Raw genomic sequence first — 19,238 nt, forward strand, 5'->3', positions numbered from 1 at the left:
GTAAGATGTGGAAAATAGATTTATGAAAACTTGATGACATAGCAAAGAGTTGGCATCTAGGTGAACACCTTAGTTGAATGAAATGTGAACAATTGTATTGCTTTAATAGTATTATTTGCATATGACATTCAATGTACAACAATATATCTAACAAAAAATATATACAATAATAAAAAGTATCAGTGTCACCATAAACTCTATCACATCATAATATTCCTCGTCAATTCCTGCCTTAACATCATCACCGCTATGATCGTGCCACCATCCTAACAAACCTCAACATCGTAACATCGTTATCGTTATAGTTGTATCTTTGTGGTCTTTTGTTGTTTAAGAGTATTCCATGTTATTGTGAATTATAGGAATAGATTAGAAGAGAATTAAGACATTATTAAAGAAAAGAAGTCAAAATCATGGCAAATAAATGAAATATTCACGTGGATAGATTGTTGCAACAACATAAATCTTGGAAACAGACATATTTCAAATACGAACCATTAAAATATAAGCCGTACTAGCTCAGTTGGTAGAGCGCGTGGCTTTTAACCACGTGGTAGTGGATTTGAGTCCCACGGATGGCGGCATTTTTGTTTTTGGGCAATTGTTTGTTTATGTAACTACTTTTTGTTCAAAAAATGCCATATTTTGTCTCAAACAACACATGCCTGGTTTTCCCACGAAACATTGTATTTTCACCAACAACATATGTCGGTTCTCTTGTTCTATCTATACCTTTCGTACCTTTCTATACATTCATAATTATAACTTTCATACATCCATACATCGTCTATACATCATATATATCATATATATGACAATCATATCTTTACACTATCCCTTGACGGCACATGCAATATCCGAAGATCGTTCATGCATCATCAAGCATTCATTCATACATAACTCATATAAGGCATACACTTACCACTCAAGGTAAGTGTATTAACTAATCACATCGAGTATGCACACATCCCCGAAAACATAGCAAGGAAATGGGGTTAGAAACTCACATGAATGCGGTTACGTTCACCGTTTATGGTTATTCCTTTCTTCAGTTGGGCACGGCTAACTGTATAATAATTACATGCATCAATTAACTATCACTACTTATCTCACGTTTCTAGTCTAATCATTACCCTCAACGAACGGGGGTCCGGAGGAAGCGCCCCTGGCAGCAGGGTTCTAGGGGAGGCAGCCCCTAGCGGGGTCCAAGGGGCAGAGCCCCTGGCTGGGGTTAATGAAAAATTTTATTTACATTAACAGTCTTTACACATTTTCCGTTAACATTTTAAATTGTTTTCTAAGTTGGGCTTATTTAAATCAGGCCCAATCACCCATCATCCGGCCCAATTTGGGTTCAGGCCCAAGGTCAAACAGAAACACGGTGGCCGAGAACTCAAGGCAGAGAGACTATTTTGACCGAGAACTCTAGGTCACCGAGAACCCTCATCACCGAGAACCCTCGTTGACCGAGAACTCTATTGACCGAGTTCTCGTGTTGACCGAGAACCATCAGCATTGACCGAGAACCCCCCCTTTTCGGCCGAGAACTCCTTGTCTGAAGCATACAACCCATATTTTCATTCCTTATATCCATTCTAGGCTTAAATAACAGTTAACGACCCATGATCACAACCTTTAACCACCTATTTCCCATTTTCCTTAACCGTTTACACCCGTTAGTAGCCCTTTATCAAGATCTAGTCCGTTTCAAGCTTAAATATCGAACCTTTAACCTTGAAACGTTCTTTACTAGATCTAGGGTTTCCTTCATGAGCCGTATCTAGCCATGAGTCCATTACGTCCATTTTAAGCATCAAGTTTGCTACTTTATGATTTAACTAGACCCGATATATTCTATGTTTAAGTTTCATGGCTAACCGTTCATAAAAACGTAAGCTTTAAGGTTAAGAACATACCTTTAATCGTTTGCTTGGTCGCGGCTAGTTCCAATATATAACTCTAACTCGTATCTTGCTTGTATGGTTAAGGTTTATCAAGATCCATGCTCGGTTTTAGGTATTGGATCACTCTCTTGGTTGCGGTCGTAAGGTGTAGGCTTGTGTGTGTGTTTTGTGGTGTGTAGGGAATATTATAGATAAGATGGATGAAAATGGAAAGATTTAGGGTTTAAGGGTTATTTATACTCCCTTAAGCCCATGGACCTAAGGCCCATCTTTCCTTTTTAGTCCATAATTAACTCCATCTATTTAGCCTACTTATCTCTCTTTCTTTTTTATTTTATTATTCTCGCAATAACTCAAGTAAACATTTCCGTCATGACAATTAAATATAAAATATTATTATTCGAAATTTCAGGATGTTACAAGTGTTCCCTCCTTAAAGAGGTTTCGTCCTCGAAACCTAACTATTATCCAAACAGACTCGGGTAAAACTTGCGCATCTCTTCCTCGACTTCCCATGTAGCATCTGATCCCTTACGATGTTTCCATATCACCTTTACTAAGGGAATAATCTTGTGACAGAGTTGCTTTTCCTTGCGATCAACAATTTCTATGGGCTGCTCAATGTAGTTCAGCTTCTCATCAACCTCGATGTCCATCAGTGGCACGTGAGACGTGTCATCTGCTAGACATTTCCTCAAGTGAGAAACATGGAAGGTTGAATGAATTCCTTCTAACTCTTCTAGAAGATTCAGCTTACAAGCCACCTCACCCACGCGATCTACAATCTTAAACGGTCCGATATACCTCGGACTCAACTTTCCTCTCTTTCTAAAACGGATAATCCCCTTCCAAGGCGAGACCTTTAGCATCACGTTGTCACTGACGTTAAACTCAATCGGTCGTCGCTGCTTATCAGCATACGACTTCTGTCTGTCTTGAGCAGCTTTCATTCTGGCTTTAATCTAATCGAACTTTGAAGACGTCTCTTGAACCACTTCTAAACTTCCCATTTCCTTCTAGCCAATCTCACCCCAACACACCGGGGTTCTACATCGTCTACCATATAGCATCTCAAATGGTGGCATACCAATACTTGAATGGTAACTGCTATTATAGGAGAATTCTGCCAGATGCAGGTGATCATCCCAACTTCCACCAAAGTCTAAAACACAAGCACGTAGCATATCCTCCAGGGTTTGGATCGTTCTCTCGGACTGTCCATCGGTTTGAGGATGATGCGCCGTACTAATGTTCAATCTCGTTCCCATGGCTTCATGGAATTTCTTCCAAAACCTTGAAGTAAGCCGCGTATCTCTATCAGACACGATCGGTAATGGTACTCCATTCTTAGACACAACCTCTTTGATGAACAAACTTGCTAACGTTTATGACGAGATAGCCTCTCGTATAGGCAGAAAGTGAGCACTTTTAGACAATCGGTCCACTATCACCCAAATGGAATCATGATGCTTAGCTGTACGTGGTAGCTTAGTTATGAAATCCATGGTGATGTGTTCCCATTCCTATTCTGGTATCTCTAGCGGTTGCATATTCCCATAAGGATTTTGATGTTCGGCTTTGACTTGTAAACAAGTTAAACACTTACTAACATAATCCACCACATCATTTTTCATTCCTGGCCACCAGTAGTCTCTTTTCAAATCTTGGTACATCTTTGTAGCTCCAGGATGAATCGAGTATCTTAACTTATGAGCTTCATCTAAGATTCGACCTCTAAGATCACCATGGCGTGGGATCCACATACGGTCGAACCTAGTCTTAACACCATGAGTGTTTTCCATCAACTCATCTTGCTGACCGTAAATACTTTCTTTCTTTACTAACCTTTCATCTACTAACACCTCTGACTGCTCTTTTATGATTTCTTCAAAAAGACTTGAATTCATAATCAGCTGGTATGACTTAACTGTTGCAAGGACTTCCTCATTCTTACGGCTTAGCGCGTCGGCAACCACATTAGCTTTACCAGGATAGTACTTAATGTCGCAGTCATAATCCTTAATCACCCATCATCCGGCCCAATTTGGGTTCAGGCCCAAGCTCAAACAGAAACAGGGTGGCCGAGAACTCAAGGCAGAGAGCCTATTTTGACCGAGAACCCAAGTTTGACCGAGAACCCATACTTTGACCGAGAACTCAAGTTCACCGAGAACCCTCGTTGACCGAGAACTCTATTGACTGAGTTCTCGTGTTGACCGAGAACCATCAGCATTGACCGAGAACCCCCCCCCCTTTCGGCCGAGAACTCCTTGTCTGATGCATACAGCCCATATTTTCAATCCTTATATCCATTCTAGGCTTAAATATCAGTTAACGACCCATGATCACAACCTTTAACCACCTATTTCCCATTTTCCTTAACCGTTTACACCCGTTAGTAGCCCTTTATCAAGATCTAGTCCGTTTCAAGCTTAAAGATCGAACCTTTAACCTTGAAACGTTCTTTACTAGATCTAGGGTTTCCTTCATGAGCCGTATCTAGCCATGAGTACATTACGTCCATTTTAAGCATCAAGTTTACTACTTTATGATTTAACTAGACCCGATCTATTCTATGTTTAAGTTTCATAGCTAACCGTTCATAAAAACGTAAGCTTTAAGGTCAAGAACATACCTTTAATCGTTTGCTAGGTCGCGGCTAGTTCCAATATATAACTCTAACTCGTATCTTGCTTGTATGGTTAAGGTTTATCAAGATATATGCTTGGTTTTAGGTATTGGATCACTCTCTTGGTTGCGGTCGTAAGGTGTAGGCTTGTGTGTGTGTTTTGTGGTGTGTAGGGAATAATATGGATAAGATGGATGAAGATGGAAAGATTTAGGGTTTAAGGGTTATTTATACTCCCTTAACCCTTAAGCCCATGGACCTAAGGCCCATCTTTCCTTTTTAGTCCATAATTAACTCCATCTATTTAACCTACTTATCTCTCTTTCTTTATTATTTTATTATTCTCGCAATAACTCAAGTAAACATTTCCGTCATAACAATTAAATATAAAATATTATTATTCGAATTTTCAGGATGTTACAGTTTCTTCGTCGGACGAGCGCCCGGACCTGCAAATTCATAAATAACTCAATTAAGTACTAAATACAACGAATTTGCATGGAGTTTTACAAAAATAAGAGGATAATTTGATGCTAAAAGGTGTACACTTTGTGTTATATCAAACATCCCCACACTTGAACTTTGCTTGTCCTCAAGCAAATGAAACAAACTCGATTGTTGCAACAACATAAATCTTGGAAACAGACTTATTTCAAATATGAACCATTAAAATATAATCCGTTCTAGCTCAGTTGGTAGAGCTCGTGGCTTTTAACCACGTGGTCGTGGGTTCGAGTCCCACGGATGGCGGCATTTTTGTTTTTTGGCAATTGTTTGTTTATGTAACTAATTTTTGTTCAAAAACTGTCATGTTTTGTCTCAAACAACACATGCCTGGTTTTCTCACGAAACGTTGTATTTTCACCAACAACTGTCGACTGAGTGATAGTCCTTGTGACCTTGCCGATAGTAGAGCACTAGAGCGTAATGACATTGTTCGTTATAACTCGTATAGCATTAATTGTGCACGTGCATGCTAATGTATGAACAATTGCTGAAATGATTCAAAGTTGTTTATATCACGTTTGTGATAACAAGAACGCAAACACTATATTGACAAACAAGGCTTTGATATAACATAAAAAAAATGACATCATTGTTACGGTTCGTTTAAAAGGTACAATATTCAAGTTTCGAACCCACAACTACCGTTATTGTTAACAACAAAAAAAACACGTGGAGTTCATAATCTTGAAAAAAATACGTACACATACAAGAAAACTTATCCTTTCTAAGACAAACTCAAAACTGGTTTTGCTTCGACTTCCTGAGTTCCTTTGATGGCACATTTCTATTATCCTCGCATAAACTAGTCACCATCTCCTTAACCGTCTCGATAATAAGATGAAATATTCGCAACTTGACTAGACAGCGTCTAGGTGGAAGCCTTCCATTCGGCTTTTTCATGCCCGACTCTTTCGTCATGTGTGCGTTTTGTAAGTTGTAACAAACTAATCAATGTGTTTGAATGAAGATGATGTTAGTGAAATTATCACACACATATACACACACACAAATATATACAGTGTCTTGAGTACTTTCTTAGAAGACACGGGATGACGTCATGTATGATAAGTTGATAACTACTTACCTAACCATAATCATGTGAAAATGTGAATAATGTGATAATTGAAACATGAATAGAAGAAAAAGTCATGTCACTTGAAATTGTCTACTAAAAAGAAACATATACACTTGATATCCAAATAGGTGATCCGGGAGAAGATTTCATATCTAAATGGGTCAAAATTTTGACCCGAGATGTTACCTTAGAAAAGAACTTTAAATGGTCTACCACCAAAAATGTTTCCTTTGAAAGGGACTTTGAAACATGAGTAACATGGGACCCCCAGACAAACATATGTCTGGTTCCTAAAAACACGCTACCAAACCATAGTAAATCAAGACATGAGTGATTTGATAATAGTACTTTGATTATATTGTGTCTATTGATTAAGTTACTGAGTCTATTGTGCGAGTCAAGATCTTTCAAATCGCATCCAACAATGATGAAACCAGAGTCCGATCTTTAACAATAATTTCGTAGCTACAATTATTATTGTCGCATATCATGTACTTTCGTATAAGTACATGGGCGTTTGTGATCGCTTATCAAAAATGTATTTGAGAAGAAATTATCTATGCAAACTTTTTATTGGGTTATTTGTGAGTAAAATATGATGTTTTAAATAAGTAGCTTAAGACTTGATTATTACAAATTATTCATATGTCATGATACCAAGTATAATGTCACAGAACAAATATTTAAAGGTCAAATTGTTTTGATTGTGCTTAGCGCTTGGGTTGATGGGCTTGTTACAAACTTTATCTGCCACAGTCTCAATAGAAAAGGAGGCGTGCATGCCTAGTTGCGCTTGCACACCGCACGCATCGCTGGTAGGGAGTTGTTGTCGCTCGCTAAATGAGTCCAAGGCAACACGAAATCAACATACTCCGATCATATGCGGACAGTTTGGCTGGTATTCGGACGTCACACGAAGTCTGATAAGAACTCTTAAATGGTGGATTTTATGGATGTAATGGGTTAAGTGACGTGCGAATTAGGATTTTTTTTATTATTTTTTTTTTGTAAATAATTGTTAACATCTAAAAGTTAAGAATTACCTAGAACTAGGAATAACTGTATAACTATTAAAATCCTTGTATGAGCCGATCTAACTCATCCACGTGGGTTCACATAAAAAGTAACCAGTTAGCTTTTTATGTTTGATGTTCTGTCTCATAACATTTGTGTCAATTTTCTATTATTAGCTCGTTTTTATCCTTAAATCTCATATACGTGTGTCATTTTTCTATTATAAGGTCGTTTTGTTCGTGCATAAATCTCATATTCTATTTCTTTAATGGTCAAAACAACTATTGTTGAATCAAAAAAGACTACTCTTTATCAAGACAAATGCATAGAATATTATCTTTATCCCAAACATTTACTGTTGTAGTGGACTTCACACTATTTTGAGAGATGATCATATCAATTAGAATTTGGCTTGTACGTGTGTTATCACTATACATGTTCTAATGGGTCCATTTGTTGTCAAAGAACTTTGTTGACTTGTTCCAGATGTGACACTTGGATATGATAACCCAATAAATTAATACATCTAATTAATCTACTAATAAGTATTATAAAAATGATTATAAGTTACAATCATGATACGTGGTTTAAATTTGTTTTTGAAAGGCCAAATTAAATTAAACCAAAAAAAGGACCACTTACAAGATAAAAGTAGCCCAAAAACAAACAAAAGTGAAATAAAAAACTTGAAACAAAATCAAAACATACATCTAATTAAATTAGAAAATTCACGAAGTTGAACCTGCTCCATTTTTCCCATTCTAAGCACGTTCTTTTGCTTCTTTGCTTCACCCACATGAAGGATGCCGATTTGACGTCGTTCACCAACTTTGATAATACAAATGGAATATTATTAAAAATACAATCGTTTCTAGATAGCCATATCATCCAAGAAGTTATCGCCGATATAGATTGCACCGCAAGACACACCTCCTTGTTCTTTATGTTCTTACTTGGATATTCAAGAATTTCTTCCATCGAATCGAAATGAACCTGGATAGGTAATTTTACTCAATCATGTATTATTGACCATATCACCTTAATAGCCTTGCAATTCACAAACAAATGCTTGGACGTTTCAATACTGCTACCACAAAATACGCAATTCAAATCTTCCAAAACTATGCCTCTCAAAGATAACACTTCTCTTGTCGCAATACGATCTAATAACAATCTCCATATAAAACAGTTTACCTTAATGGGAATCCACTCGAGCCAAAAAGTATAGTTTTGAACTTGATAATCCACATTATCAAGTTCCCAACGAAGCGAACTCACCAAAAAGTCCGAATATTTGCCATCAAACCCTAGCCATAACCAACAATCAGGATTTAAAGACACAACAATTGACGAGATAAGATTAACACAGATATGATATTCCAATTGTAATTGAGCAGAATTGGGCATTCTTCTCCATCTCCATTTCCAAGTAAAACTGTTATCACTTCGATCATAACAATCAATAACTAGCACATCCTTTTGTTTTTCTAAAGAAAAAAGAGAAGGAAAAAGATTTTTTAAAGGAAGTTCTTCTGCCCAACAATCAATGCAAAAAAGTGTTTTGTCTCCTTTTCCGATATGGGGTTTTAATCTTGCCAAAATATTGCTTCTTTCATTGTCTTCATCTCTATTTACTCTCACCAATTTATTTCCAAACACCACTTAAACAATTCTTAACTAGAATCGATTCCCATTTAAGTGTCCCCCTATGCATTGCCGAAATAACCTTGACCCAAAGAGAATTAGTACCAATTTTATAACGAGTCAACCATTTTGCAAGCAAAGCCGTATTCATAGCTTTTAGACTACCAACACTCAAGCCTCCTCTTTCCCTGTCAAGTACGATCCTACTCCAAGCTACCCAACTAATTTTGTCTCGTTCTTCCGACCCTCCCCATGAGAAGCGTCTTCTTTTGCTTTCGAGTTGCTTAAGAACCTTTATAGGGGCTAAGCATGGTAAATGGCCGCTGAGCTTGGGTGACATTCAAAATGGGATCAGTATCAATTTGATATGGAATAACTCGGGTTTTAACCAAAATGGATTCATACTGAAATGAGTTCTTTTAGAAGAAAAAAACTGTCAAAATTGATTCACTATTGTATTTGTATAAGGGGGCGGTGATGGCGTCACATGAACAGTAGCGGGGGGCAGTCTTGGTGGTGATGCCGATGGTGTGGCGATGGTAATGTTGGCGAATGGTAATGATTAGACCATCCTCTATGGTGGGGGGGCTTCGAAGCCCCTTCATCGTGCCACGTCAGCACCATGTAACCACCGGGGGTCATCGAAGCCCCATCCAATAATGATCCGCTATGGTAAGGACGCCCATTATATATATATATATATATATATATATATATGTGTGTGTGTGTGTGTGTGTGTGTGAGAGAGAGAGAGAGAGAGAGAGATAAAGAGAGAGGGCCCACCAAAAACCCCTCTTCCGCGCCCAGCATTGCAACCACCTTCAGCACCAGCGCCCCACCACCAAGGGCGCCCCTTGGTGGTGTTGAGCGCCCAATGGCGCCGACCAACTCAGCCAACCCCACCCCAAAGTGGGTGGTCTTATAGTGGTGCATGCACGTTGGTGGTGGTGGCTTGCGGTGGTGGAGACTTGTATGTTAGAGCGTTCTCATCCCTTCCACCATCTTTATTTTTTTTATTACACTAAAAACATTATATTTTTTTTCTCATTATTAATTAAATAATACTTTTTTTATACCTTTATCATTACATCTCACTTTCTCTCACAACTTTTAAAAAATATGATGTTACAGTAACTTTTCAAATATACAGAAAAATCACCATATTTCCTATCTCCTCTACTTACATTACCTTAAATTAGAAAAACCTCAAATCACATTATTTGATGGATAAAATGTCTTACTCGTAAATTGTACCAATGGATCCAAATAAAATATATAAATAATCTTTTAACAGATCAGTTATAACTCATTTCATAAAATATGTTATAGCAAACTCCAAATGAAAATACCTTGCAGGTCTTTTACTAATTAGTTCAAAGAAAACGAATTTTGGTACTCCTTATGAGGTCACAACATTCTTCTTGGACGATGTGTTATGGGTGATGGTTTGTTAATGAAAAGTAATGTCATGGTATCACCACGTAGACGGTGGGCATTAACTATCTAACTAACTAACCTATCATAAACATCCGCAATGGTTAAACTGAAACACAATCTCACGCATTCCCCTTGTCTCGTTATTTGCTGACGCCTAAAGGGGCATTCTTGTGTTTGGCACAACCACCTTAAGATATATGAAATGAAGTGACGACCCCTACTCATCATAACACACGGTTTTAGCGAGAGTTTTCCACTTTCAAACTCTTTTGTCTCTTTGTGAGTGTACTATATAACATAGTATTTACAAACTATGATGTAGCTTACACACATTAGACAAAAGTGAGAACACAAAAGTAAAACTGTTAATTAGAGCAATATTACTAGGACCATTTAAGCTAGCAAAGTGCAATTCGGTTAAAGGTCTATACAACGAACTATTTATATTTTTCTAATTAAATAGTATTTGTCTTGAATTACGTTAGTTAATAACATTGAGGGAAAGTAAAAAGGGTAAAAAGATAAATACATATATACTCTTTAAGGAAATTTGAATTAAAAATTTTGAATCGGTCGCTACAGGAGGCCCCATTTTATAACACAAAATGGAAGAAAAAATATAAATAGAGAAATGTGTTATGTTAATGAAAAAAAATCTCCAGGTTTAATACAATTGTTAGTCACGTCACAAGATTAATACTATGACAATCATGTAGAGTATGAAAAGTCGAAAAGCCCTAGGATAGTAGGATGTATATCTAAAAATCTTTTTTAAACTTAAAACTCTTTGACGTTTTCTTTTCATGTTTGATCAATTTCTGTGTGTAATATCAAAAAATCATCAAGTACCTGGCGTTCTAAATTCTGTAACTTTGGGCTTATTCTAGATTAAACGGTTAAACCTATTGTAAGTATGGACTACTGGGCTTAAACCTCGTTAGTTAATTGGCCGAGTATAAAAAAATTAACTAGGCCCCAAGCTAGTATTTTGATTATATAAGCGAGCTTACATAAATGGTTATTTTTTATTTTTTATGAATTAAGGCTCTAACTTAGAAACATGTCTTGAAGACTCGAACTATTCATATTTTTTTCATTTATAACTTTTTATTTATAAAATAAAATAAAGTTAGCGCTATCTGAGGCTCGACATACCTCTGGGATGGTCTTGTCAATAATGGCGTAACCAAACTATCGGTTAACTGTTTGGTCCGGTTAATTCACTTCAGTTAAGTCATTTAATTTGGTTATGATTCCGTTAAGTCAGTTATATGCTCACTCTTACCTATGGTTATATGTCACATGATCTGGTTCGTCAAGATCTTTCTGTCGGCTGATTTTGTGTCGTAATTACTCTACCATTAACTCAAGTTTTGAGCGTTAAAATTTGAGGTTTTTTTGGTGACGTTTTCCCTTTGTTTAACTGGTAGATTACAAGTATCTCGTATATTGGTTTGAGCTGATCAAAATTTAGTAACAAATAAAAATAAGTAAAAATGTAAAATATCAATATAAATGGAGATAGGAGTAGACCCACGACATTATAGTCTTTTCCCAAAAAGCCCTTGTTTTTTGTTGTCCAATCTAATCAAAGACAATAACCATTGTTTTCTTAATTAAGTGCTACCTATGTCCGTTAGATTCTACCCATGGTGTGCTTTTGTTGCCTCCGCATGGGTCACTGGGTCACAACAAAAACCCAAAAAAGGACAAATGCAATTCCATATAGTTTAATTTATTACATACTAACATTTTAACTTTTGCATCTAGCAAGTTGCAAAAAACTTAATGAGTTGTACTATATTGTAAGTACTAAGTAGCGCATGAAGTTGCTATATATGGATGAATTAGTTTTGCTATGGGTGTTGTATTTAAGTTGGTTAGTTAGCTTTCCTTTGATATATATTACAAATGCAATTTTGTTGGGTTAATTAAATCACATTAGAAAATACCCCAAAAGTTTGTCGTTTTACATATTTTCCTCCGTCCCATTTTAAATGTTCATTTTTTCATTTTTGGTTGTCCCAATTTAAATGTCATTTCTATACATATAAATACAATTTCCAATTGTGCCTTTAGTATTACATATACTAGAGCCAAAAAGTAGTGGATTTTTTAGCCAAGGAAGAAAAATGATTTTTAGCCATAATAACTTAAAAGACATTATTGTCATTTTACAGCTCATAAAATAAAATGATCAAACATTTCTTAATTTGTGTATTTTGGGTTCCATAACATTTAAAATGGGACGGAGGGAGTATTAGATGTCGTTGAAAATAAATAGAAGGCATAAATGTAGAAAAGAAACAGAAGCCATTAAGGGTTGATACATGTCTATATTAATGTAATGTCATGCCTACAATATATTTTTAACAAGTGGCTGTGTCTAAACTATAATCTTGCATTTTGGGCAGAGTTTGAGTATCAATCATATCACATATTTCAGAAACACTTATTTTCTTTGCAATGCTACATTTACTTTCAAAGTAAGCTTTTTAGATAATATTACATTGGAGTGTGTGTGAGAGAGAAAAAAAGAGATCTCCGTTCGCTCACATTTGGAATTCCGCATGCATCATGGGAAAAAACACTGTCCAGGAGGTTCCTATGAGGCTCCCGTCCAAAATCGGATGCTAGATGGCATCCACGTTGCCGTCATCCGCTTTTACCTATTGGAGATGCTTTAATACAAGTTTCATCGAATTTTTAAAATTCATAAAATTTTAAATGCTTTATGATTTTTTAATATACTACATAAAAATCAAAATTTTATTTTCTTTAACATGAACATAACATTGTTAAACTTATATTATAAATGAGACTTATAAAGTGTGCAATGCACTATATACAAAATAGTTGTATGGTTATATCATTATGCATTAACAAAATGTGGTTATACTCTTTTATATGGCGCTATCATGCGATACCTCTAAGCAAATGATGGTAAATACCTGTCGCCCACAAGCACGCATGTCGACACTATTTGTTTTCCACATTGCTTAGACGAAAATGGCCACCTAAAAACACATAGATATTTTGATACAGTATTGTAATACACCAATGTATACATGATGTAACGTAACGTAACGTAACTACCTAACAACCCTCATTTTCTCTCCCACAACACCTACACAGCGTACACTTGTTTAGTACGGTTCTCATGATTAAGTTAACCATCTTTTAATAACATCACAACACATACTCTAAATAAGTTAGCCTAACAATTCTATATATATTTAAAAAAACATGTTTTCGTATATCATTTTATCACAACTTATTTATTTTACATTTATTGTAATTTTAACTTATAAAAAACACACTGGTTCTAAACTTTTACCAATGGTTATTATATCCACTAGCAACCACCATTTTATGCATATATATAACTATCCTTAACTCCACATCTACCAATACTCACTCACATTAGATAAAAACATTGTAACCCTCTCTAAATATTGGTACACACAATTACTTCTCTTATATCCGACCACTTTTTAAAACCTTAGTATCATCAAACAGTGTAACAAAAATTAAGGTTGTTTTATTGTCTGATAGTGCAGGTTCTTTAGCACTTAATTTGAGATAATTGGCGTGATGTTAGATCTTAATCTAAGTATCGGTCAGACCAACGGTGACGATGATCAGTGCTCGAATCTCGTGTATAAATTTGATATACTAAAAAGTAATAATAATCTAGAAGACTTTACAACAAAGCAGGTTTTTGCGGCAATTCCACGTCAGCAGCAGCAACAACAACAACAGCAACAACGACATATACAACAGGTGAAGAGGAGTAGGAGGGGACCGAGGTCTCGAAGTTCTCAGTATCGCGGTGTTACGTTTTATCGAAGAACCGGAAGATGGGAATCACATATTTGGTTAGTTAATTTAAATAATGATAAATATTTGTGTTTTCTAAATTGTTATGTTAACTCATGTTGGATTTAATTTATATGACATTTTTGTTGTAGGGATTGTGGGAAACAAGTATATCTAGGTAAGCAATTATTTATATAACACCGTTTTGTTGGATCACTTTGGCTCAACCTCGAGAAAATCATAAGCCTGTTGGATTCTGGTTTTATTTATATAAATATATGTTATCTTAAAGTATCTGACATGACATGTTATTTATTGTTTAAATTATCTATGTACATGTGTACTGGATATTATAGGTGGATTTGATACTGCCCATGCTGCTGCTAGGTCATTATCTTGTTCTTGTTTCATGTTATTCATAATTAGTTTGATCATTTGAAGCATAACTAAACTTATCAATGTGATATTATCTTCAGGGCATATGACCGCGGTGCTATAAAGTTTCGGGGTCTTGAAGCTGATATCAACTTTAATATAAGTGATTATGAAGAAGAATTTAATCAGGTTTGTAAACACCTAAGCAAAAGTAAGGGGATGATTAGATGATATAAAAAGTTACATTTTTTTTGTATCTTAGCAGCATTGTATAGTACTATGGTTCAATGGTTGCATTGTACGTACAACATAGTTTTGTGTTATGTCATCCAGTACAATCATACAATACATGTGAGACAAAAATTAGTTAGCAAATCTGAGCTCTAGAGTAAGATGCTAGCTCAATAGCCTCTTTGAGTCATTATCATGCTAGTTTAATATGATTACAGATGAAAAGCTTGACGAAAGAAGAGTTTGTGCATATTCTTCGACGTCAAAGCACCGGATTCTCTAGAGGAAGCTCAAAATATCGAGGGGTTACTTTGCACAAATGCGGTCGATGGGAAGCACGAATGGGGCAATTTCTAGGAAAGAAGTGAGTGCCCATGACCTAAAGTTAGAATCATATGTAGTCATCAAGGAGTATGTACTCAAGTTTTTCGTACATTTTATAGGTACATCTACCTTGGATTGTTCGACAGTGAAACGGAAGCTGCAAGGTGATCATTTTCCACAATTAACTCGATAATTAGTTAGTTACTCGATTGGAAAAAATTCTGGAGGTGCGGTGCTAATATATGTGAAATACTTGCATGGTTTGGGAATAAATTGCACACATGTTGAATAATTTGTTTTAACGCTTAGGTTGCACACAATTAGGGATGGCAATGAAACCCGAACCCGATGGGAAAACCCGAAACTCGACATAAATTGGACGGGTAATACCCGACCCATTAGGGTTTGGGATTTCTAATATACCCGATTACCCGACCCGATTACCCGATGACATAAAACCATTCTCCCGATTATATACCCGATGTACCCGATATCGCTTTTTATATTATATATTTACTATATTCCAAATATATTATTTATTGAAAACTGTTTATGTTGATTATTTGAGATATATTATCTTTATGGTAACCATTTTTGTAATCGATTAGTTATATTTTATCAAAACCCGACGGGTTTTGAGCTGGGTATATTCGATGTATATTTTATAAAAACCCGAGAGGAAACCCGAAACCCGATGGGAAAACCCTAAACCCGACGGGTAATTACCCGATTAAAACCCGACGGGTTTGGGACGGGTTTGGGATGGACTTTAATAATCGGGTATGGGTTTGGGATTACCTAAACCCGACCCATTGCCATCCCTACACACAATATTAGTAGCAAAATGATAGTACATGTACTTGGTCATTTATCGAATATGTGTTGTGAATTGGGGGCACGATTTGTATATTGCATATAAAAACGAGTATAGAGATTAAGTTTCTGTTTCTTGTCCTAACAATGGTGTGATTCTATGAATTCGTTAGGGCTTATGATAAGGCGGCTATAAAATGCAACGGAAAAGAAGCTATCACCAACTTTGATCTTAGCTCATACGAAGGCGAGCTAAGCCACGGTATTAAAACCGTAGTAATTTATATTAAATTTTTCATTATCATTTGTGAAGTTCGGTTAATTTTGCATATCACGACTTGCATTTTATATCTACAGAAAACATGCAATCTATGGATTTGAACTTGGGAATTGCTCCCCCATCTTTAACGGGAAGTAATCAAGAGAATGACACCTCAGGGAACTTGAATGAGATCAACTACATCTTAGGAGACATGTCATCTCATGTTGCAACAACTTTGGTAATATTCGAAGCTTAATTATTTGATTATTAATTGTTAATGTTAATCTTATATATATAATAACCTAACAAAGTAGGGATCAAATTGGATAGCATTCTTATTCAACCCCCTATTTTATGTGAGGGGTGTTTTTATAATTTAGAGTGATTAAGTGTGTTGTGAGTGAAAATTTTTAATATTTTAGAATGCGCAGTGATTTTTCTGTATATTTGAAAATATTTGAAAAACTCCTGTTCATCCCCTAAAATTTTTAAAATTTTATGAAAGTGGTTGTGAGTGAGGAAAAGAGAAAAAATAATGATAAATATATAAAAAATACTATTTAATTGAAATAGAGAAAAAATATAATGAGTTTTAATGTAATTTTTGACAGGGTTAGATAACATGTTCACACGTGCAACTTATGTATAGGTTAAAATAGATTGGGTTAGGTTGACCAGCCAACATGACCTTTTGAATCTTATAACTAATAAATGTAAACTTGATTGTATAAAAAATTTTTGAATTAATTTTTTAGGTGTATATGAGTTTAAACTTTAAAAGCTTATATCTTTTAATGATCAGGAAACACCAAGCGTGCCTCCATGTTGGGCGGCAAAGGAAGGGGCTACATCAGCATCATTCTTATCGGCCGCAGCATCATCAGGATTCGGTAACATACCATCATCATCTGCTGCTGCTCACTATCACTACAATGTCACCACGTTCCCACCGTACTACTGTAGGAGCTGAACGTACAAGTTGGGGAAGCACATCTTCTTAGTTTATAGAGAATAGAAACAACACTTTCAAGATAATGTGGATTCATGTGTGTTAGATTCGTACGTCAATCTGTCAATGTAACATTCTGGTCAATGATTTATAAAGTACTATTAGTATGTCTATATTTGAATATAATATTCTTTATTTAATATTAAAGTTGTAAAAAAAAACTTTTATAAACTTTTGCCATTTTAGTCTTATAAACGACTAATTAGTATTTTAATAGTTATTTAAGAATAAACTTTTATAATTACTTAGTGAGTTTGTAACAAATTTATTAGATGGTGTTTTGAATTATGAATAAGGATATACATACATGTATGATTCTGTATTTCATTGGTTCGTATTTCAGAATCAAAACCAGGAGGAATTAATTTTAATTTATAAATAAGCATGTATAATGTCCTTATATCATGGGTTTTATAAAACTCAAAAAAATCAAAACAAATACTAACAAATTAACAATATCGGTCATATTATTATTAAAGTATATTTCTCGTCTCTCGAATCAGAGACACTCTAGCTAATTTTTAAGGCTTGTACTTATAAAACATAATTGCATACAAAGGATTAGATTTTAGACAGTCACAATTTAGAGGTTGTCTGGGACTCTGGGTACCTCTGCAAACTATCATAATGCATAAATTGTAAAGAGATTATAGACCAATAAGTGTTTAGCACACCGAAACATGGTAATTGGTGGTGGGTTAAGGAGGTGGTGTGTGAGTGCAAATTGACGGTTATGATTAATGAATAATCTTCTGTTTATTGTTTTAGTTTTGTTGGATGTGCCCTGAAGGACAATTAACAAATAGATACTCATAGGAGGGTTTATAAAAGAATTCACATATGAGGATAAGTTGTGCATGTTTGTAACTTTGTATAATGTTAATTGTAAAATATTATATTTTTAGGGTAGTTTTAGTGAGGAAGATTTATATGTAGTATACAAAAATAGATAATTTATATAAGAAAATAAAAATTATATATTAGGGATGTTATAACTGGATAGAAGGGAAGGGGTAGCTACCGTAGGAAGATTGGACAAACAGATTTGATAGTGGTCAAAAACTCAAAAAATGTCCCTCGGACTTATTAGCATTCCTCAATTTTTCACAAAACCTATGATTTGTCAAATCATAAATTACTAAATTACCCAAACAACCTTTTTACTTTTCCAAAGACCTTTTACTTTTTACTGCAAATTAATTTTTTTTAAGTAATTACATATCACTTTATTAAAAAAAAGTTATGTTTATAAAACTTTTATAATCTATTTCTTCTAATACATCTTGTTGAAACCAAAAATATTATGTTTTATCTTTTCCATGAAACTTATGCATCATAATACCAAGTTTCGTGAAGGGTTACTTAACTAAAGTATTGTCAGATTGTCATTGTCACTCATTGTCATGTGTGCTGAATGAACTTTAATTAACCATCCCCACATCTTGGATACCCAAACCCTAACGGATCTCTCCTTTAATGGTGCCCACCACTCCAATGGTGCTCTCCCTCAATGGTGTCCCCCCCCCCCCCCTGTTTGGCTCGTAATTGTGTGTGTCGCCGCCCCATGCTGGTGACATGGCAATTGGTGGCGCCCAAATAATAATCTATCAATATTAATTTGAACACATTTTAGACGTCGGAAGTAACAATTGATTAAATATATAATAAGATGTGATCATCAAGCCGCATATATATAGAAGAAAATAAATTACTTTTAACTAGAGCTAGCGGTGTGTAAAAATATCGCAATCCAAAACCAAACCCTAATGGTTGAATAATCATAACAAAAAAAAACTTTTAGAACAATCAAATATACAAGAACAAAGAAATATGAGTGTTTATGGTTTTACACTTTTAGTGATATGAATTGTCCTTATTAAACATAATTTGTTTTTCAGAAACATGACGTGTCTTGAAGACAATAAGTTGAAGGATTGGGGCATAGGCAGAAGTTTGGCACATTTAATAAGGACAGAGTAAAAAGGTACTAGGTTTTAGGAAGGCTTCCTCAATCTAATCAGTTAAAGAGGTGACTTCTGGCATACGAAACAGCCAACAGGCATCTTTGGTTGGCCTCCTGTTGTCAGGTTTTCGTTGGTCTATCTCATGTTCTTCACACCCTTCCTCTTATTACTGTGCCACAGCCACTGTCAAATCATTTCTTTTCTTATTTTTTTTATATTAATTTTTTTGTT

The 19,238-nt window shown here is 35.3% G+C and overlaps 1 protein-coding gene and 2 non-coding genes across 3 annotated transcripts; all 3 read left to right on the forward strand.

Moving 5' to 3' along the window:
• Positions 1-508: 508 nt before the first annotated feature.
• TRNAK-UUU (transfer RNA lysine (anticodon UUU)) lies at positions 509-581 on the forward strand. The gene has a single exon. It is a non-coding gene; the product is annotated as a tRNA-Lys (tRNA).
• A 4,629-nt stretch (positions 582-5,210) lies between these two features.
• TRNAK-UUU (transfer RNA lysine (anticodon UUU)) lies at positions 5,211-5,283 on the forward strand. Its single transcript has one exon. It is a non-coding gene; the product is annotated as a tRNA-Lys (tRNA).
• Positions 5,284-13,189: 7,906 nt separating this feature from the next.
• LOC143637211 (APETALA2-like protein 1) lies at positions 13,190-15,247 on the forward strand. The gene is made up of 5 exons (XM_077104656.1): positions 13,190-14,088; positions 14,182-14,207; positions 14,386-14,416; positions 14,506-14,593; positions 14,854-15,247. The coding sequence occupies exons 1-5, from the start codon at positions 13,805-13,807 to the stop codon at positions 15,001-15,003; spliced, it is 579 nt and encodes a 192-aa protein (XP_076960771.1). The 5' UTR covers positions 13,190-13,804; the 3' UTR covers positions 15,004-15,247.
• The last annotated feature ends 3,991 nt before the right edge of the window (positions 15,248-19,238 follow it).

The sequence above is a fragment of the Bidens hawaiensis genome, unplaced genomic scaffold (genome assembly GCF_021521415.1).
Source record: "Bidens hawaiensis isolate Kalapana, Puna unplaced genomic scaffold, B.hawaiensis_p1.1 tig00008152_1, whole genome shotgun sequence".
Taxonomy (NCBI): Eukaryota; Viridiplantae; Streptophyta; class Magnoliopsida; order Asterales; family Asteraceae; genus Bidens; species Bidens hawaiensis.